We start from the raw sequence: 23,314 nt of genomic DNA on the forward strand, positions 1-23,314 counted from the left end.
GACAGACGAACGGACGGACAGACAAAATAACAAAAACAGTACAGATTTACAAGTCTACAAACACAAAGGGAATATTAACTTTGGTTATCCTCAAGTTTCGCATGGTTTTTTTTTTTTACAACTACCGATTTCTGCTTCCCTAGTGAATGCCCTGGAAAAGTCCCTTCTGATTAATGTTTACCAGTTTTAAAATAAGCAAACAAATTTGTTTGTTTTTCAGAATGATTTTATGTTTTTATGAAAATATGCACTTCCTTTGAAATTTTTTTTTTTTTAATGATTTTATTTTTAATAAAATGCCAGCAGGCTGCCCGGCGTTGCCCTGTCGTAAGATACGTTTAAATATGATATTTTAATTCATGCAGATAACATATTTATTATTATAGAGACAATTCTCTATCTATTATTCTATTAAACCTAATATATAGTAGTTGGATCACAATTAAAAAAATATATATATACTTAGGTACCATCAGCTAGAATTGAAACTAAAGCCTACAACTATTTACCCTAATTCCTTAGCCTTGGAGCCACGCCCATATGGTCTCTAGTTATTAAATACTAAAAGACCGAAACATGCTCATGACTGTGTAGCAACACATTACTGCTTATGTAAAAACAAATTAAAAGTATACTCTGCTTTACCTCGGTATACTGCACTTTTTTCTTTTTTTTTTCACATAGGAGTCAATGCTTATCAAGGCCAGGAGGCCACTCAAGGATAAGGGTTAATCGGTGTACATTAGTAAATGGGATTATAGCGTAGTAATCATAAGCAGTGGAAATTTTGTAAATTGGATTACTAAAGGGGAACGGCTCATCAAGAACTTGTTTATGTTGGACTTGAAGCCAACCACATTGGAGTCAGCTGGAAACCAGGCAAACGGAACAGGGTTCCACAGGCGTGCAGTTCTAAGAATGAAGCTTTGTTCATGGAATCTACGTTTAGGTTTAGGCACAGATAAAGAGTGGAGAAAGTTATTGATAGTGGTTTTGGATAGACGGGTGTTTTTCGTGAAAGTTTGGCGCAGGGAGATCATAGATTGGAGCTCAGACGAGCAGTTGCCATGAAAATAACGATAAAGCAGAGACAGGCTCACAACGTCCCTTCTGTGAGAAAGCGGTTGCAGGGAAGAGAAAAGGGCATCCCTCACTAGGCTACGAAGTCTATTTTTATCAAGGCAGAATAAGCTTCTTCTATCAGCTCCTGCTTAGATCTGGCAACAGTACTCCATCCTTGGACTACCTGGCTTTTATATAGGTAGAGAATTGCATCAGCAGTGAGGTATCTGCTGGAGCGGTAGAAGGATCCTACCATTTTTCCAGCAACCTTGGCAACAGATTTGATGTATGTGTTCCATTTCAGATCAGGAGTAAAGGTCAATACCAAAAGCTTGTCAAAACATGGAGCTTCCCCAAGACGAGAGCCATTCATTTCAATTGATGCCAGATGGGGATCAGAGCGTTGATAATGTAAAGATAAGAGCTTGGATTTAGATGCATTAAAAGTAATCAGCCACTGCTTTTCTCATTGTACGACGTGCTCAAGATCAGAGGAGAGAGAATCAGAGAGAACTTTGTCATTTACAGTCTTTGATATGTTGCCATAGACGTCAGCATAAATGCCAACGAATGATCTTAGGATGTTATTTGGAATATTATTGATATAGATCAGGAAGAGAGTTGGGCTGAGAATGGACCCCTGAGGGACTCCAGCATTAATACTGAGAGCTTCTGATTTCTGCCCATCAACCACTACTCTTATGAACCTATCTGACAGAAATGATTTAATAATTGAGAAAACATTTCCAGCTATACCGTAGCTGTATATCTTATGAAGTAAACCTTTATGCCATACCCTATCAAAGACCTTAGATATGCCAAGAGCAATTGCCCTAGAAAGGAATCCTCCGTCAAAAGATTCACTAATCCTATGAGATATAACCTTTAGCACGTCTGCTGTAGATCTAGCAGAATGGAAACCATATTGCGTGTCACTAAGAAAATTATTTTTGCTGAGGTGGATGACTATTTCTCTAATACAGATTCATGACGCACAGGAGACTAATTGGTCTGTATTGAGAGGAAGATGACCGATCAACTGAATTCTTAAATTCAGGGCATACTGATGAGGTTTTCCAGGGTGTTCGGAAGCAATTCTCCTTAAGACAATGCTTAAACAGCTTTGTAAGTATGGGAGCTGTATTATGGGAATGCTTAATGTCTAATATATAATTAATCTTCATTTCTAAGAAAATTGTTTTTAAATTGTGGTGTGTCCTCTAATCTAATTTATAAAACTCATCATATCTGTCTGTGTCTCCATATTTTCAAACTATCTCTTCCGAAACTAAAAGTCGCAGAGCAGCGTTATGGACCTCAAAATGATCAGATTTTAAATGGAACGTTCTCTTATGGGTCTTTAGCTGGTTAAAATAGTTTTTAAGCGGTCAAAGAGGGCTCAAAATTAAAAAAAAATTTTTTTATACATTTTGAACATTCATGTTAGTTTATTTTTAATCAGTTCATATGCGTTCATATACGGCATAATCATGTTGACGCACCAAAGTTAAGCAATGTTGAGCCTGGTCATTGCTAAAATGGGTGACCAATTTGGCAATTCCAGGTGCTGTATGTGGGAGGACATCTACACCTTCCTGTAAGAGTTGCAAAACCTAACGTTGTCATCTCCCCTAACGGGGATATACATGTAACTGGGGATCGCTTGTGAATTTCCTACTCACATGAAACTTCCTTCTTCAGAGGAAGCCGGTTAAACCAGACAGGGTTAGTGACAAAAAAAAAAGTTTATATGCGCGTCACGTTGGTAAAGTGGTAACGTCGCCAGCTGTAAATGCTACAGTTTTGCTTTCGGTTTCAATTCTAGCTGATGGCACCCAAATACTTATTTTTACTTTTGAAATCACGACTCTATAATAATATATACAAACTCTGGACAAATTAAAATATCATATTTAAGCGTATTTTATTACTCCCCCCCCCCCGCCAGTATTTGAATATAAGTTTTTTGAATTTCCTAATAAATGTTCAGGTTGCTAGAAAAAAAAAAAAAAAAAGGCAATATTGAATTACCTTACCTAAAGGCTTCAATTCCAAATTCGTGGCTGTGGGCCACCACTAGTGAACTATTTCTCATGTACCAAACGGTCATCTTATTTATTATTTTTTTTAACTCACTTTCACCCCAAACAAAGCATATTGCCACTTGGACGTAAGGGGCTACTAATTGGGACCATGCCTTAGAAAGATTTAAATGTTGGTTTATGTTACATTTGAACTTCTGCATATCAGTACAGTCAGGGAAGCAGGTAGCAGCAAGGGAATTCCAAAGTCTAGACGTTCTAGGGAAGAAGCTATTAGAATAAAACGCTTTCTGGTATTTAGGGACCTTAACAGTGAATGGGTGTAATCTTGCTGCTAAGCGAGTTTGTCGTGGATATGTACGTCGAGCGGACACAAGTGCAATGACTTAATTTTAATTGGACCGCTTTACAATAATAGAAATGATTGCGCATTAAAAATAATATTTTTAATCAAGTTTTTTATTTAAATTATTTAATGATTTTCATTAATAAGTAAAAATTAAATTTTACTTGATTATTTAATTTTCATTAAAAAAAATTATTCCAGCAAATTTTATTAAGCTGTGATTATAAAATTTCATCTGAAAAAGATTTTATTTGACATTTTCTTTTTTTTTTTTTATGACCGTTTGGTGCAGAAAAGGTAGTCTGTTGATGACGGATTGCTATTGTCAATTCAGTATAACGGCGTCTAGGTAAAATAATTCAATATTTCTAAAAAAAAACCCAACATTTCATATTATCAAGATTTAAAAGAAAGTGGCTATTTTAAATTAGTTACAACTAGTATTGGAACGATTAATCAAAATCGGCAACTGGGAAAATCGGAATTTTATGAGGTATCGGAATCTAAAAAATTTGTCTATTTTCTGATGCTAAAAACGATTCTTTTTATTGTTTTTTTTTTTACATAATCTTTCATTGCTGGTACTAATGATAAAATGATATATATTTATTGATTTTAAACTATCAATAAAACTAAAATCTATAGATCATCCTTAACAAGTGTATTTTTACATTAAAAAAAAAATATATGCACATATTTCATGAGTTTTTACGATAATCTGAAAAACAAAAACAAAAAATCTATGGCTAAAAAAAATTAGAGATTTTACAAGAATTAGAATCGGTAATTATATCGGAATCATGAATTTAGAACAGAATCGGTAAGATGTTGGAATGTTAAAACACGCATCAGTAAACTAAGAAAGACTGGATTACAAGAAGGATCTGCTAAGTATCCTTTAAAATAAATATACCGTATATTTCGGCATATAAGACGACTCTTAAAGTTGATAAAAATCATCTTTAAAAACCAATATTTCATAAGATACTCGGTGTTGCAATCTCTAGCCTAGGCTAAACAAACATGGTTTCGTGATTTAGCAGTCGTCTTATACAATATATATATATATATATATATATATATATATATATATATGATAAATTTTATAAAATTTGTTCCAATTTTGTACCTAGTCTTATTTGATGGTCGCCTTATATGCTGAAATATACAGTAATTATGTTTAACATTTGGGAAGATGAAATTTGGGAACCAAATATGGGGATAAAGATTATTTTTCTAAAAAAGACAAAAAACAACAATTTAACAAAACCGACTTCCGGGTCAACTTACATCTTTGAGGTTAGTGTGGACGTGCAGCACCTGTCGGTTGCTGAGGATGGCTTTTTGATAGACTTGGATCTTGCAGCTGATCATATGCTGGGATCGGTCGAGCAGTTCCAAAGAGAAGGAACAGTGAAGGTTGTTCTGGTTGCCGCTCCAAATATGCCGGAAAGGAATTTCCTAGAAGAGACCGGAAAGAAAAACTTAATCAGAAATGGTTTAATCTCTAAACATTTTCATTCTATTCCGAAGCATGTAGATTTATAACAAATATCACACGCACCATTTTTTTCAGCTTTCAAGTTTCAAATTAGCAGAACACTGATCAGGTTTGTATTTACAGGGTAAACATCTTAAGAATAGTACTCAATAATAAACAGAGTTTATATATATATATATATTTTTTTTGGGGGGGAGGATTCCAGTAGAGTGCTCTATTATAAGGAAAAAATCAGAAAATAATAGCGTATTATTTACAGAAAATAAGAGCGTTTTATTTACAGAAAGTTTATGTGAGATAAGTCATCGGTACCGTCGATTTCAAACCTGATAATAGGGGATCATGAACAATCAATCTTGTAATGCATGTATATGATTCCAATTCCGGTTATAAAACAGATGAGTATCGGCTGAAGACAGCTTGATATGGGTATCTAAAACGGTCCCCTATTATCAGGTTTGAAACCGATGGTACCGATGACTTATCTCACATAAACTTTCTGTAAATAAAAATATAAATATATTACTAGCATGCCGTCCTGCATTGCTCAGTCATAAAATACATTTAAATATGATAATTTAATTCATGCAGATTTTGTATTTATTATTATAAAGCAATTCTTTATTGATTATTATATTGTACCCAATATGTAGTAGTGATTTCAAAAGTTTTCCAAAAAAAAAAAAAAAATATATGACTTGGGTACAATCAGCTAGAATCGAAACCAAAACATATAGCTCTCCAGCGTTATTTGTTACGATCTAAGCTAAGTCCATGCATATCAAAACTTTAAAAACTAACATAGTTAAATGTATGTTCGCGCATGCGTAGAAAATACACGTTTAGTCGACTTATGCCTGCCAAGTTCCAATTTTTCCATTTTGACTCGTTAGCAGCTATTTTTAATCGGCTAAAAACAAATCGAATTTGTTCCACGATTCCAAATCTCCCTATATATCAAGTTTCAAGTCTGTGGACCGAAAATTGACAAAGTAGTTTTGTAGAGACCATTCCACACACTGACAGTATATATAATTTTGGAAGTTTTAGCGTTTCAACATTTTTGCTACGTTCAGCTTCATCCACTGATTGTTGGTCGAGCCCAAGCCATGATTGACGGTAATTCCGAGGATCAGGATCCAATTCTGCAAGAGTACCATTTTTTTTTTTCATTTTCGCCTTTTTTTTTATATATAAACTTTTTGGAGTGGATTGCTGTACTAAGAATATAAGAAGCATTTTCTCTTTTTATTTGAATTTTCCATTACACCAAATTGAGCCACATCAACGCGTGGCAGAGTACAGCTAGTATATATATACATATATATATACATATATATATATATATATATATATATGGGAAATTTGAAAACTTTGAAGTGTCGAATATAATAATAAAATCATTTTTATTTACTGATTTTTTTTTTTTTTTTTTTTGTAAATTCGATATTTCGCTAATACATAGCCTCATCAGGGTAGAAAGTCCGGACAATGATTTTTTTTTTTTTTCTTTTTCTTCATTTTGGTATTATGGGGAAGAGAAGAGAATTTACATGCTGTTCCGGTGATTTCAAGTGTGTAATACTCCAGTTTCGAGCGGGATTTAAAGTAAAAGATGGCCATCAGTAAATAAAAATGATTTTATCATTATATTCGACACTTCAAAGTTTTCAAATTTCCCATTTAAATTTTACTTTAAAAATAAGTGTCTTCAAAAGTGTGTGACCATCTTTTATTTACTTTATATATATATATATATATATATATATATATATATATATATATATATATATACACACACACACACCGTCTATTTCGGCGTATAAAACGACCCTTTAAGTTAAAAAAAAAAGCACCTTTAAAAACCAATATTTCATAAAATACTGGGTGTTGCAATCTCTAGCCTAGGCGAAGCAAACATGGTTTCGTGATTTAGCTGTCGTCTTATACAACCTATATATGATAAACTTTTTAAAATTTGATCCAATTTTGTACCACGTCTTATCTGACGGTCGCCTTATACGCTGATATATATATATATATATATATATATATATATATATATATATATATATATATATATATATATATATATATATATATATATATAGTTTTAACAAAATCAAGACATCAAAGAATGGATTCATAGCAACAAGTAATGTATTTCATCATATTTGTTTCTATCAATTCAATTCTTTGATCTCTTGATTTTGTTAAAACAATATATGAATGCTCAATTACAAAATATGGTAATTTTGAAGCTTACAATTTAAGTCATCTCATTCTGACTTAAAATTTATTGGTATATGAACGATTACCGAATTATCAATTATATAAACCTAATAAAATTCGGAATACTATAAATAAGATCATATATATATATATATATATATATATATATATATATATATATATATATATATATATATATATTCCAGGTTAAAAATATCCCAAAGTAACATTGAATTTCAATGAGGTTGGTGATAGTGCTCATTTAAAAAGATCAAGATATTATTTTATTCAATCATTCAATTTAGGTAAACAAAATTACCATAAGTCGCTCCAATAAATTTACTGTTTCGATCTTAAAAGACCGAAACAGTAAATTTATTCTAGCAACTTATAAGAATTTTGTTTACCTAAATTGAGTAAAATAATATGTATATATAAACTTGATAACACGGTACGAGGTATATTGACTTGAATACTTTAAAGATTTCCTTTTAAAATTCCATAACCTCCAGCTAGTTTGATGTGGTGCAAATAGTTTCGCTATGAAAAAAAAAAAAAGTACATTTTTTCTTTTTATAGCACTCTTTAAAAACAAAAACAAAGTTACTATTTTTGTTGTTGTTCTTGTTGTCTTTTCTGTTGTTTACGCTGAAAGAGGGGGAAACTGTAGAGAGGGCGGTTCTTGATGTCACCACAGAAGTACTTTGATCAACAGATTGCTCAAACATCAAGGGATTGGCTTGTCACTTCGTGTTGATTCTAGCACAACAAAAACCGGTAAAGAAGACAAAAACTATTCCGGTTAATGGTTAATAGAACGAGGTTCTTATTTCTTCCCAACAGCAATATATTACATATGAAGGATGCAGCTGTGGAATTTCCACAGGTCCCTCCAGTGTAAATTAATATTTAATGAAAACAACTTTCGCATTCTTTCATGGCTACGACCATTATTGATTACCTTTCTTATTATTCATTCTGTTCAAGCTGGGGATGGGGCATCCTACCAGATGCCAGACATTAATCTGCTCTCATACATTCCACCTGAGAGATATTTTTAAAGATTCTAATCGTCCCTTTAAGTGCAATTGTTTGACTCTCTTGCGCTTGGTGCACTGGGTATATTTGCCAACTAGTATTTTAAATTCTTTTTTGTGAGTCCAGTTTCTTCTATAATTTACTGGAATGATGGAGTCTTCCTAATATTCCAGTGAATGCACGTGTGTGTGTGTGTGTGTGTGTGTGTGTGTGTGTGTGTGTGAGCTAGCTAGCTAGAGAGAAAGAGAGAGAGAGAGAGAGAGAGAGAGAGAGAGAGAATGCACATACACACACACACTAACACAAAAGGTAGAAAACCAAATAAAAAATGAAATAAAAAAACAAAAAAACATCTGTTAATTTGGAAATGTTCTGTAGGAAAAAGTAAAAAAAAAAAAAAAAAAATTTCCAGCTAATCTGAGATGGAATTTCAGTGTAATATTTTTATTGGATGGAGATGAAAGGAAATTACTGAACTGTACAATTAATGACCAGAGAGAAGTATAGGGGGAGGGGGCAGCATCACGCTCACCTTCCACCAATCTCGTTCCATACAACAATGGCATCAACTCTGCCAATAAATGGCACTATATTAATTGCAGTCGTACTTGTTGGGAAACCATATACAAACAAGTGCGAGATATACGAATATACACACTGGCTAGCGAATAATAATAACTTATAATAATAATATAATATTTGGCAAAAAGAAGGTTGTACTGCTTTTACAGAAAGCAATAAATATATCAAGAGTAATATTGCTAAAAATAACTATAGGAAATGTCTATTTCCTGGAAAAAAGAAGGAATTGTTTGTATGGTTTAATGCTCCCTCTCTTAGGTTGAGCATTTGGAGGGGATATACAAATTACCGTTAGCCTATGAAGCTATGCTCTTTGTGTAAACAAATTGAGCTTAGGTATTTGGACAATGTCAAAACATTAATTCACTGCCCGCATAGCAGCAGCCGAATAGCGCAACGGTTAGAAGCTCTGACTGTCGTTTGGGTGATCGGGTTTCGATCCTGGCTTGAGGTAGTTGCTTTTCTAGCCGCACTGATGAGCTGTGAAACAGCGAAACAGTACTGTATGTGGGTGACTATATGTATATTAGTTGCTTCTGTGCACCGAGAGGAAGCTTCAGATGCCTTCTCAAAGTGACTTAATTTGTAATCTACATTGCATTGTAGAGAATCCACTGTTGATTTTATAAAAAGTATTTATATATAATGGCTTGAATTAAAGTTTAAAATGCAAAAATCAAGTGTCATGCTTTAATTCTGCTCTAAACAGAAACGTTCATTTTGAACGCGCCACTGTCGTATCAAAGAACCTACCGTTGATTTTATATGTTGGGCCTTTCTGCTTGTGTGGTAATAAAACTTCTCAAGTGCGCTTGTGATGTTAGGCTGTGTAAGGTGTTAACTTTGATAAAAATCAGTTGTTCTTACTTTCATCGGATTATTTCGATTATCCATACTTATCAAAGACATTCAGATACAAAACCTGTCTAAGGACACTGCCAGGTACATATTGCCTTCCATCCACTTTCGAGTGTATAGTGAACAAACTCCCACACACACACACAGACAAAGTTCGTTGACGATGTCAAAAGATCGTTGATTCACTACCCGCACAGCAGCTGCCGATTAGCATGATGGCTTGAAGTCTTGACTATCGTACGGGCGGTCAGGCTTCGATTCTGGCTTGCCTGTCTAGCCGCACTAATGAGCTGTGATATAGTGAAACAATATTGTATGTGGATGACTATAACTGACCACCACCACAATAATAATAATAATAATAATAATAATAACTAGCGGGACCTATGGAAATTCCACAGGGGACTCATTCATATGTAATATATTGATGTTGGCATTCTGTAGATGTTCAGCATAAAGGGAGACGCTCTGATATTATTGAATGTTAAGTATATACACACACACATTATATATATATATATATATATATAATGTGTATATACACTTTTAACAAAATAACTTCAATAATATCAGAGCGTCTCCCTTTATGCTGAACATCTACAGAATGCCAACATCAATATATTACATATGAATAAGTCCCCTGTGGAATTTCCATAGGTCCCGCTAGTTATTATTATTATTATTATTATTATTGTGGTGGCGGTGGTGACTGTGATAATGATGTATTTGAACTCATTTAGCCGATTTCATAGTCTCTGTCAGTATCCATTACGCCACTGGTGAACCCAACCGTTTAGCGATTTGAGTTGATTTTTCTATTAAGGTGGAAATTTTAATATTTTCATCTTTTATGATCAAAGGTAATTTTGTATTTTTTTTCTTTTTTTTTCTGAAATGTTTTTTTTTAATTTTTATTGCTGATTTAGATCGATGGACACGAAGACAAAATACTGTAGATGTTATTTTAGATTTAGAAAAAGAAATTACGTGGTGGTGGTGGCAAAGCTCGAAGTTGGAAGCAATTGGTGGGGGAGGCATTAAAGTCAGTAAAACTCTACACCATGTGATTGAGTATATATGAGGTGCCCTAAATAAGTCTCCGTACATTTTTTTGTACAGGCATTTAAAATTGTTATAGACTCTTGAAAATTCACTATGTTATTGCTAAACATGAAATGACTGACCAATTTTTATGATTTCAGGTTCAAATGAACAGCAACAACAGGAATTGGAATACAACCTACTAAAGCCTGATTCTCACAACTGGTGAAGTTCAAAAATGCAATTTGGATGCGAGGATACTTTAGAAAAACGGTATGCAATAGAATTGTTTTAAACATGGAAAAAAAAAATGCCACAGAAACGTATGGAATGCTTCAGACTGCTTTTGGACTATCTTGCATGAATCAAGCATCAGTTTTTGAGTGACATAAGATATTCAAGAAAGGAAGGATGTCTGTGAGAGATAATGAGAAGTGTGGGAGGAGTCAAGAAGTCAGAATACCAGAGTTGATTGGCCAAATAAAGAATTTCATGGATAAGGACTGTTGTTTGACTATAGAGAGTGCACAGTTTGATGTCAGTGTGGGAACTGTACACAATTATTCATGAGATTCTGAAGATGCGAAAGAGTTACGCAAATGCACCAGTCCACAACTTCATCCTTGTCACAGACAATTTGACCAAGATGGGCATCAAGACAGTTACTCACCCTCCCTATAGTCCACACCTTGCTCCCTTATTATCTTATTCCAAGATAAGGAAAATGCCCTCTCATAACAGAAAGAGAGATCCTTCTAGAGTGAGGCAATTTAAATTTTTGTCCGAATCTAGAGCTCCTCTTTTAAGGGAGCTAAGTTTTCTCCATATTAAAAAATTACCTTGTGTCTGATTCTGCCCTGTTTGGAGGCGAGTAAAAGACAAAGATAAAGTTAAAAAAAAAAAAACCCTGAGGAATGTCAAGTAACCTTGCTGGATTCTATACCCCCCCCCCCGTCATTTTGTTTTTATTATTAATGATTTTCTTCTTGTCCCCTTGATTTTAAAATCTAATACCTTCAGAAAACTGTTTGTGGGGTCCCACTATCTGGGCCCGCTTGCTGGGCCAGTTTTGCTCCGATGGACACCAACAATTGTAGTTTATATAGAGCTGGCACGAATGGTAATTACCAAGACTTATGACATATTGTGTAGCAAACAGGTTCCCGGGAGAGAGAGGTACGGGAGATGGGAGAGAGTAAGAAAGAATACAAGAGATGGAGTAAAGGCTGGAATAATTCTCTCTCTCTCTCTCTCTATATATATATATACTAGCAAAAGTACCCGTCGTTGACTGGGTTCAAAAACAGCCTACAAAAAATGGACTCTGATTTATGAAAGTACTAGCAGGGCTACCCGGCGTTGCTCGGGACCGTATAAACAATGAAACAACAAAAGCAGATATTGAACATATGTTTTATTCTTAGGGGAGAGGAATCTTTCATCTCAGGTTTTAGCGTTACAAACAAACATTTGTCTTTTATATATATAGATAATGACAGGTTTTTTGGGGGCCCCCCTCGAAGATAACTGATCAGTTGACCAACTTCTAGTGGTCCGTTTGACGTGAAATTTCGATATTTGTCATCCGGGTGATGGGGCTTCGATATGATACCAAATTTGTCAAGTTTGGTTCCGTCTTTCAAAAGTTTTAGCGTTACAAACAAACATACATACATACACACAGACGTTTGGCTTTTATATATATAGATGATAAGTTATGAAAAGGAAGTGTTGTAAAGAGATAGCTTCGAATTTGGGGATAATAAAACTAAAGCAAAATATGATGAAAGTAAAAATAAAATAGATAAACCCCATAATTTATTATACCATACCTGTTCACACTGAAACACTTATCACAATATTCTTTGAATCTATATTAAAAAAACCTTGTTAAACTTTGTGACATATTTCCATTCTATGGAGGTCAGGAGCGAACGAACACTCCATAATTTTATTATACCATATTTCTTCAAACTGAAACATAATTATCAAGTATACTTACGCAGATAGATATGAAAAGTCTTTATTAAAGTTTGTGCCTATTTCCATTCTATGGCGGCCAGGCACAAACGCAAACCCCACAATTTTATTATACCATCGCTATTTAAGTTAAAACATACTTATCAAAGTATTATTATGTACATCTATATCAAAAACACTTGTAAACGTTTTTTATTTAATTTTTAAATTTTTTATTTCCATACTTTGTGGACCAGGCGCGAACGCAGACCCCACAATTTTAATGAATCATCATTATGCCAGAACAAACATACCCATTCCTGTGTCTCAATACATCTTCTATCATTATGTGATCAGTTTTCTATAATAGTCAACCATATAGGAGCCTATTCGTGAACAGACACACACGCAGACGTTCAGCTTTATATTATAGATATATACGGCACAATCATGTTGACACACCGGTTCTCGCCAGATCACCGAAGTTAAGCAATGTTGAGCCTGGCCAGTACCAGTTGGATGACCATTTTTTTTTTTTCACATGGAAGCCACCACTTATCAAGGCTCGGAAGCCACTCGGGGATAAGGGTTATTGCGCGTACAGTAATCAATGGGACAATATCGTAGTAATCGTTAGTATTGGAGATTTGATAATGTGTTTTACTTAAGGGGGCGGTTTATCAGGAACTTGTTAACATTGGACTTGAAGACATCCAAGTTGTAGTCAGGTGGGAAAAAGGCAAAAGGAAGAGAGTTCCGCAGGCGTGCACTTATAAGAAAGAAGCTTTGTTCATGGAATCTACGTTTTGATTTAGGCACAGTTAAAGAGTGGGGAAAATTATTGACAGTGGTTTCAGCTAGACGGGTGTTTTTCGTGAAAGATTGGCGAGGGGGGGGACGAGAGATTGGAGCTAAGACGCGCACTTCCTATGGAAATAACGATAAAACAATGACAGGCTCGCAACATTTGGGAAGGCGAGGCGCTGTATGTACCGCGAGGTAAAATACCAGGTTGAGAAACTAGTGCGGTCTATCTTTCTCTCGAGGGTAGATGGGACTCTCTTAAACCGTGGTAGGCACCCAATCTAGTGATGGCATCACGATAAAAAATATACCCTAGAGAGCCCTGGCGAAGCATCAAGTATTCAGCTACCGACAAGATTTGAATTGCGCTACAAACTCGTGTAGTGAGTTCAATCTCTGCTTTGGCCGCACTGGATGGATGGACTTTTTCTCACCTTCCCCCACACAATAACAAAATTGATCAAGTTTTTATCTCATAGCAAGTTTAACAATTGTAAAAAAAAAAAAGTAAAAAATAATAAACAAAGATCAAGTGACCCGTTAGATCACCCACAGAGCTCGGATTAGATTATTTGAATCAGATGAAAGTGAGTTTGCAAAGGCTGTTAAATATTAATTTTTTCTTTTTAACACTACGTTCTCCCTAGAGGAGTTAAAGCAGTTTCCTCTGAAGGCACAATCACGTTGACACACTGGTTCTCGCCAGATCACCAAAGTTAAGCAACGTTAACTGAAGGAGGGAGTGTCAAGGCATTATCAAATTCACAAACAGTCCCCAGTCGAATGTATATCCTGGTCAGAGGATATGACAACGTTAGATTTTTGCATACAGCACCCGGTATTCCCAAATAATCACCCATCTGGTACTGACCAGATTCAGCATTTCTTGACTTCAGTGATCTAGTGAGAACCAGCAGGTCACCGTGATCTTGCTGTATAACAGAGAAAATAAAGACCAAATAAAAAATGAGTCTTTCTGCTTGCTATATCGCTCTCTTTTTTTTTTATTTCCCTTTACAGATAGGGATTACATAGTATTACTACTACTGGTGATATCGCCTTTGGTTTATAATGAACTATTACACTCTTTCTGTTTTTTTTTTTTTTAATTTCTTTATTATCTTTGACTGCTGTTTATAAACAGAGAGAGAGAGACAGACAAAGTATAGTTGTGAGTCGACTAAATGTGCTATGGCTAAAAAAACAAATCAAATTTGTTCCACGAGTCCAAGAAAGATTCCCGAGTTTGGCAAAATCTAGCTGAAGAAGGTCGGAGGTGAAAATGACACTCAAGATGAGAACAGTAGTTCGAAGAGTCCAAATAATATAAACAATGTCACTGTCGGACTGATTTGTATCACAAAAATAGCTATAATTTCTAGGAGACCCACTCTCTCGGGCTTTACTTTTTATCCGAGAAGGGGTTAGTTTATTGGTAATCGCCTGAAGCACTTCTACCAGGGAATTCTGACAGAACTGGTCAGGCATTTTTGTGCTTATATTCCTCTTTAGTCATGTGAGTCTCGTGGTTAGAAATTTTGCTCTGTTCTTCAATATGAAAGCAGAGAACATGCGCTTCTTTTCCTCTAAGATAAGGCAAAAGCTGCCCCTCTTTTCCCATATTAAGAACGGTTTTCTTGCTTGCTTGACCATGTCTAATAATCCAGTTAAATAGACAGCAGAAAACTGAAGTTAGCAAGAGCACACAATCTTGACTATTGCCAAAAAAAAAAAAAAAAAAAATCTTTTTTACCATTTTTTTTTACGCAAGATGGCACCACAAAAGACATTGTGTTTAAAATTCTTCAAATGAGTGTCAAAAATATGGAATTTTGACGATTTAGAGCAACCTTTTTTTTTTTTTTTTTTTTTTCCAAAACAGTATAATTGAGGTTGGAACTCCTCCCAATAGTGAAAACATATCCCCTTCAACCTAAATACACTCCTACCCGATCACTCCTACCCGATCCCAACGAAGTCGGGTAGCTGATGTTACTATCCAAGCACTTTCTTAGTTATTTCAAAAATGTTTTTATCTGAACAAAAAAAAAAAAAAGAGAGAGAGAAGAAAGAACTGTGTAGAGACTTAAAAAAAAAAGCATCACAAAAAAAAAAAAAAAAAAAAAAAAAAAGACATTGTTTCTGTCTTGCCAAAACTGATTAGATTATTGGCATTGTCAGCATTGGTTTGCGGTATTGAACGTTTGAGAAATATTCCTGCTATTCTCTCTGACCACTGATCCTGTCACCAAAAATTAGCGCCGCATTCTGACTGTTTTGGTTCTGCATGGCTGACACTGATGTCTGGAATTTTATTTCGGCATCTAATTGCCTTCGTCTGCCACACACAAGAAAATAACTAATGTCGAACTCTGCCAATTCCACATGAACACACACAAACAATATATATCGCTATTGTTATATAAAAGAAACTTTGTGTGTGTGTGTGCGCCTGGTTACGACTAGGTAACTCCGTGGCCTTCGGGCCAAGATCAAAGTGTAGTATCTGTTCCGGCAGATACTGCAAGCTATGACTAGCTAGGACTAGCTATGACTAGCAAAGACCAGATGTGGGGGTAACCCCACATGCCTGACCTTTAACCAGCTCCCATTTCCCACCTCTCGGAGCTGGTCCCCTTTTTCCCTTCCCCCTCCCTTCACTCCTCACATTAAAAATTGGCCTTGTGCCTAATTTGCTCGGTGGGGGAGCAAATAAATACCATCTGTTCCGGCAGATACTGCAAGCTATGACTAGCTATGACTAGCAAAGACCAGATGTGGGGGCAACCCCACATGCCTGACCTTTAACCAGCTCCCATTTCCCACCTCTCGGGAGCTGGTCCCCTTTTTCCCTTCCCCCTCCCTTCACTCCTCACATTAAAAATCGGCCTTGTGCCTAATTTGCTCGGTGGGGGAGCAAATAAATACCATCTGTTCCGGCAGATGCTGCACTTAAGATAATTTGTACCAGTCAATGGAGGGGAAACTCTCTATACTGGGACAATTATTATTTTTGGTAACCAGAGTGCCCCCTTTTTGCCTACTTTTAGGGGAGCTGGTTTTTACCTCACATTAAAAACGGCCTTGTGCCTAATTTGCTCAGTGGGGGAGCAAATAAATACCATCTGTTCCCACAGATACTGCACTTAAGATAATTTGTACCAGTCAATGGAGGGGAAACCCTCTATACTGGGACAATTATTAGTTTTGGTAACCAGAGTGACCCCTTTTAGGGGAGCTGGTTTTTACCTCACATTAAAAACGGCCTTGTGCCTAATTTGCTCAGTGGGGGAGCAAATAAATACCATCTGTTCCCACAGATACTACACTTAAGATAATTTGTACCAGTCAATGGAGGGGAAACCCTCTATACTGGGACAATTATTATTTTTGGTAACCAGAGTGCCCCCTTTTTGCCTACTTTTAGGGGAGCTGGTTTTTACCTCACATTAAAAACGGCCTTGTGCCTAATTTGCTCAGTGGGGGAGCAAATAAATACCATCTGTTCCGGCAGATACTGCAAGCAAAGACCATATGTGGGGGCGACTCCACATATAAGACCTTGGTCAATGTAGGGGCAACCCTTCATACCAATTGTCACTATCCAGCTCCCTTACTCCCCGGGGAGTTGGTCCCCATTTCCCCTTAACTCCTCACATTAAAAATCGGCCTTGTGCCTAATTTGCTCGGTGGGGGAGCAAATAAATACCATCTGTTCCGGCAGATGCTGCACTTAAGATAATTTGTACCAGTCAATGGAGGGGAAACCCTCTATACTGGGACAATTATTATTTTTGGTAACCAGAGTGCCCCCTTTTTGCCTACTTTTAGGGGAGCTGGTTTTTACCTCACATTAAAAACGGCCTTGTGCCTAATTTGCTCAGTGGGGGAGCAAATAAATACCATCTGTTCCGACAGATGCTGCACTTAAGATAATTTGTACCAGTCAATGGAGGGGAAACCCTCTATAGTGGGACAATTATTATTTTTGGTAACCAGAGTGCCCCCTTTTTGCCTACTTTTAGGGGAGCTGGTTTTTACCTCACATTAAAAACGGCCTTGTGCCTAATTTGCTCAGTGGGGGAGCAAATAAACACCATCTGTTCCGACAGATACTGCAAGCTATGACTAGCTATGACTAGCAAAGACCAGATGTGGGGGCAACCCCACATGCCTGACCATTAACCAGCTCCCATTTCCCACCTCTCAGGAGCTGGTCCCCTTTTTCCCTTCCCCCTCCCTTTACTCCTCACATTAAAAATTGGCCTTGTGCCTAATTTGCTCGGTGGGGGAGCAAATAAATACCATCTGTTCCGACAGATACTGCAAAGCTATGACTAGCAAAGACCATCTATGACTAGCAAAGACCATATGTGGGGCCAACCCCACATATCTAAACTTGGTCACTGAAGGGGCAACCCTTCATATCAACAGTTTCTAATCCAGCTCCCATTTCCCACCTCTCGGGAGCTGGTACCCCCTTTCCCTCCTCCCTTCCCTCCATCTCCACATTAAAAAACGGCCTAGTGCCTAATTTGCTCAGTGGGGAAACAAATAAATACAAAGCTATAACTAGCAAAGACCAGATGTGGGGGCAACCCCACATGCCTGACCTTTAACCAGCTCCCATTTCCCACCTCTCGGGAGCTGGTCCCCTTTTTCCCTTCCCCCTCCCTTCACTCCTCACATTAAAAATCGGCCTTGTGCCTAATTTGCTCGGTGGGGGAGCAAATAAATACCGTGTGTGTGCGTGCGTGTGTGTCTATATGTGTGTTGTTGTTTGCGAGTTCATTCCCTATGAATTCGAAAATGGTTGGGCCGATTTTTATGAAATTTCATAAAAAGGTACTTTATGTGTCTGGCAGTGCTCTTAGATAAGTTTTGCATCGGAATGTCTTTGATAAGCATCGAAAATCGAAATAATCCAATGAAAGAAAGAACAGGCGATTTTGACCAAAGTTAACACCTTACACAGCCTAACATCACAAGTGTACTTGAGAAGTTTTATTACAACACAAACCCAACATAAAATCAACAGGATGCCCTCAAAATTATTGTTTCTACTTAGAGCACAATTGAAGCATGATACTTGACTTTTGCTTTTTAAACTTTCATTCAAGACATTATATGTAAAAAATAATCTTATAAAATCAACACTGGGTTCTCTACAGTGCAATGTAGACTACAATGTATTGTGAACTAAGTCACTGCTAGAGGCATGTAAAGCTTCCTCCTGGTGAACAAGGTTGGATCTCAAATCAATTAATCGATTTGATTAAAAAAAAAATGGGCGAGTTCACCAATTTCGATGACAATTAAAATATGGGAGTGTGAAACATTCGTTAGTCATCGTTCTATTCCGAGCAACGCCGGGTCTCCCTGCTAGTAAATATATATTTTCGACTCTTACAGCATCTTCTTCAGGATCAGTTTTTTTTTTCTTTTTCTTTTTTTTTTTTTATCTTCCTCGTGACATGCTATCTATACGAAAAGTAAAATCGTCTGATGATATTTTCAAAAGTCCAAGTCAGGAGATATACGTTGGCGTGCGTGAATTGATTTTTTTTCCTCATATATACGAGAAGATGTCCCCGGTGTTGCCCGGTATTAAATGTAACATTAAATTCCTTAAAAAAAAAAAAAAAAAAAAAATTAAGTAAAATAAATTTGAAAAGAAACTGAGATATGTGCATGCGAGTATTGTTTTTTTTTTTTTTTTTTTTTCAAACAGTTCACTTCTTGTGAGTAAAAAAAACAAAGAAAAAGTCGAACTGAGATCGAAACCAAAACTTAAGGACAGTGAATCAAGGACGATAACCATTAGACCAGCTTGCTACGTTCTTTAAAAAGCGTTTTCAAACCTTGTGAAAGAGTTGACAGTCAAAAATCCCATGACCCCAAGTACAAATTTTGACCCCTTAGAGGCCCTTTTCCCAAATGAAAACCGATTAAAATGCTTTCCATGTGTCTGAATACCCTATATACCAAATTTCATACCTGTAGATCAAAAATTCGTTGAGTATATAGGTTGAGAAATGTCCTCACACACGCATTCTTACTATATATATATATATGCATATATAAAAATTTACGAAAATATATTTATGGCAATTTAACTACACAGCGGCTTCTGTGTTTCATTCCTGTAGGGAATAGTCAGGCTAAAATCTATTTTAGCCTGACGATTCCCCACGGAGATGAAATTGGATGTATTTTAAGGTCATACCCAGGAACTCGATCAATTAGATGTCTCGCCAAGATAAAATACATTTCTGTACAATATTGGTTGTTGTCTGTCTCCTCCACTTTCTAAATCTCAAAATGCAATTGAATACGAAATCAATAATCAATAATCTTATAATTACGTTATTGGAAAAAGAACAACAAAAAAATCATAAGATATCTGTATTCTAAAATGATAAATTATAAAACGCAGGATAATTGGAAAGATAGATATCTAATATTTCATCAATTGATGAAGACAGACTAGATAAAAAGGGAGATAAATAAAATACCTAGTCAGAGATAGGTTGGTGGGGAAGTCGATTTCTAAGTCATCCGACACATACTAGCGTGTAAACGGGATATTATATATAATACTAGCAAAAGTACCCGTCGTTGACTGGGTTCAAAAACAGCCTACAGAAAACGGACTCTGATTTATGAAAGTATGATAGGTTATGAAAAGGAAGGCTTGTAAAGAGATAGCTTCGAATTTGGGGGTATCAAAACCAAAGGAAAATATGATGAAAATAAAAAATAAAATAGATAAACCCCATAATTTATTATACCATACCTGTTCACACTGAAACACTTATCACAATATTCTGTGAATCTATATTAAAAAACCTTGTTAAACTTTGTGACATATTTCCATTCTATGGAGGTCAGGAGCGAATGAACACCCCATAATTTTATTATACCATATTTCTTCAAACTGAAACATAATTATCAAAGTATACTTACGCAGATAGATATAAAAGTCTTTATTAAAGTTTGTGCCTATTTCCATTCCATGGAGACCAGGCGCGAACGCAGACCCCACAATTTTAATGAACCACCGTTCTGCCAGATCAAACATACCCATTCCTGTGTCTCGATACATCTATCATTTTATTTAATCAGTTTTTTAAAATAGTCAACCATATAGGAGCCTATTCGTGACAACACACACACACATTCAGCTTTATATTATATATATATAAGTAAAATTGTCTGTGTGTGTATATTTCCCTACCAAAGTACTCTGTCAATTTTCAGTCTACAGACGCAAGATTTGACATAAGGGGTAATTGAGATTTGGGAAAATCTTTTTAATCAGTTTTCAGCCAGAAATTTTGCTGTCAAGGGGTCAAAGTTCAACGATTTGGCCTTTGAAAACTCTTCCGCCAATTTGAAATTTTAAATGTAGGTTACTTGGACATAGTTTATACTTTTTAATTTGATTTGAGACCAAAACAATGAATGTTAAGGGGTTATTGGGGTCAAAGTAAAAAAAAAATCACTACCAAATTACTCGGCCAATTTCTGGTCTAAACATTTGAAATTTTACATAAAGAGTATTCAGAGATAGGGCAAGCCTTTTAATTGGTTTGGGTCGAAGTTCAAAAGATTTTACCTTCGCAGTCTCTAGCAAACTACTCAAATAATTTCTGCTCTAAACATTTGAAATTTTACATAACGGATATTCAGACATGCGGCAAGCATTTTAATGAGTTTTGGGGCGAAAATTTGACTGCCAAAAGGTCAAAATTGAAAGAGTTGACCTTTGCAGATTCTATAAAACTCCTCCGTCAATTTTGGATCTAAAAACTTGAAATTTTAGATATAGGTAACTGGGACATGGGTCAAACTTTTTATTTTGATTTGAGACCAAAACAATAACTGTAAAAGGGGTCGAAATTGTGGTCAAAGTTTTAAAAAATTACCTCTGTGGTCTACCAAATTACTCAGAGAATTTTTGGTCGAAACATTTGAAATTTTACATAAAGGGTATTCACACATAGGGTCCCTTTTTCGAATCTCGCTAGATTCAGCCACTCTGATGAGTCGTAGACAACAAAACACGTGTCAGTGGATAATTATATTTTAAAAATCAAATTTTAAAAATAATATATATGCCGCTCCACATGTGGGGGTACCAAATTGGTTAAAGGGAAAATTATTCCCAACTCGCATTTAGGTAAAAATGTACTTTTGTAAATGATTGAATTAATTCAAAACGTATCGCAAAAAAACAAACAACATCTCTCTTTCTCTCTCTATACACACACAAACACACACACACACACAAGCATACACCACGTGTATATATACACATATACATATATATACACAGATATATGCACATGTACATACCTATATATATATACACACGCATGTATAGTGTACAAGCAGAGAATGGGGACATGGTGTGATTGAATACATATGCAATGATGAAGACACTTTTCTCAATCTATTATTTGTTCATCTACAAAAAGAAATGTCTCGTTTCAAGCAAAATTCCTTTATTTACGATTATATTTGCTTTTTATCAATGTTTGCGCCTGCAAATGATGATCAGCAGTTTTACCAACTGAAACTCCCAGCCTCTTCCATTCCATACCAAACATTTCCACGAACGCCACGTAAAAATGAAGAATATTCTGTGTTTCGTATGCCAACGTGCATCTAAACATTTGAAAGAGAATTTTTTTTTAATGTTTCTTCCGTTGTTGTTGTCCTTCTTCTACATCTTTTTATTTTTAACTCCATCCGGTTTATATTCTGACAATATTAATATTCACAGGCAACATGAATGGGAACAAATACTTTGAAGACATTGCCTAGGTTGCTGCAAAGAAGGTAAGCTTCCTCTATCGTGCTAGAAAACTACTATTCACACCTAACAATATCCTGTATATCTACAAAGGTACAATTCACAAATGCATGGAGTATCCCTACCACAGCATCTACCGCTAATCCTTGTTTTCAGGGCCCCTCTCTCTAGGGATCTCCATACACTTGGTGTCACAAAGTGTGCATGTTGGGGATCGGTCTGCAGAGTCACCAGTTGGCATGCCGCCAAGGACAACCTTCCTATTGATCCTCGGATCCGAGAAACCAATCCAGAATATAAATGTAAAAATAAACTTGTGGTGGATGATCTATCGATTTTAGCTTTAGTGGTAGTTTAAAATCAATAAATATTTACTATTTATTTTTTCGTTTTGGCGTCGGAAAATAGGCACAAATTTTTTCTGATATCAATACCCCAAAAATGTTTCTATTTTTCCGATTACTAATTCCGATGCCGATTAATAATCCCAACACTATATATATATATATATATATATATATATATATATATATATATATATATATATATATATATGGTCTTCTTGTAAATATTCAAAGAGTAATGCTTTTTCCAATTATAGCAGGATAGACAATATAAATAGTACAATACCCAATATACTACATTTGTCTGATGCTTAATGCTCAAAATAGAATAATTTAAATTTAAAATAATATATAGTAATTAATAAATGAAAATAAATTTAAGGTGACAAATTATACTAAATAAAATGAATACAGGAATAATTATAAATACGAAAGTACGGCTAAAGGGGAAAATATAAATAAATAAAAAGATGGAGACCTGATCAACACCGTGAATTACACTCTCGACATCAGGGGTATGATTTTGACTGTTTGTGACATGTAAAGATTGTATTTGAACATGTTTTTATCGCTATGAAATTGTCTGAAAGGCTTGCTACATTCAAAATACAGTGATAACATTTTTATTGTAACATATACTCTTGAGAAAACGAAAGAACATTTGTTTTCAAAATTTGTGAATTGAAC

The 23,314-nt window shown here is 35.5% G+C and overlaps 1 protein-coding gene across 7 annotated transcripts in view; it reads right to left on the reverse strand.

The window, feature by feature from the left end:
* LOC145265584 (netrin receptor UNC5B-a-like) overlaps positions 1-23,314 on the reverse strand; it is a 573,104-nt gene that overhangs the window by 21,089 nt on the left and 528,701 nt on the right. For all 7 annotated transcript variants that reach the window (XM_080121591.1, XM_080121590.1, XM_080121593.1 and 4 more), the window contains one exon: positions 4,741-4,911. In XM_080121591.1, the coding sequence (XP_079977717.1) occupies positions 4,741-4,911 (171 nt within the window). The remainder of the gene's footprint in view (positions 1-4,740; positions 4,912-23,314) is intronic.

Source organism: Euprymna scolopes, chromosome 40 (assembly GCF_053919585.1).
Source record: "Euprymna scolopes isolate OS-2025 chromosome 40, ASM5391958v1, whole genome shotgun sequence".
NCBI classification, from domain to species: domain Eukaryota; kingdom Metazoa; phylum Mollusca; class Cephalopoda; order Sepiida; family Sepiolidae; genus Euprymna; species Euprymna scolopes.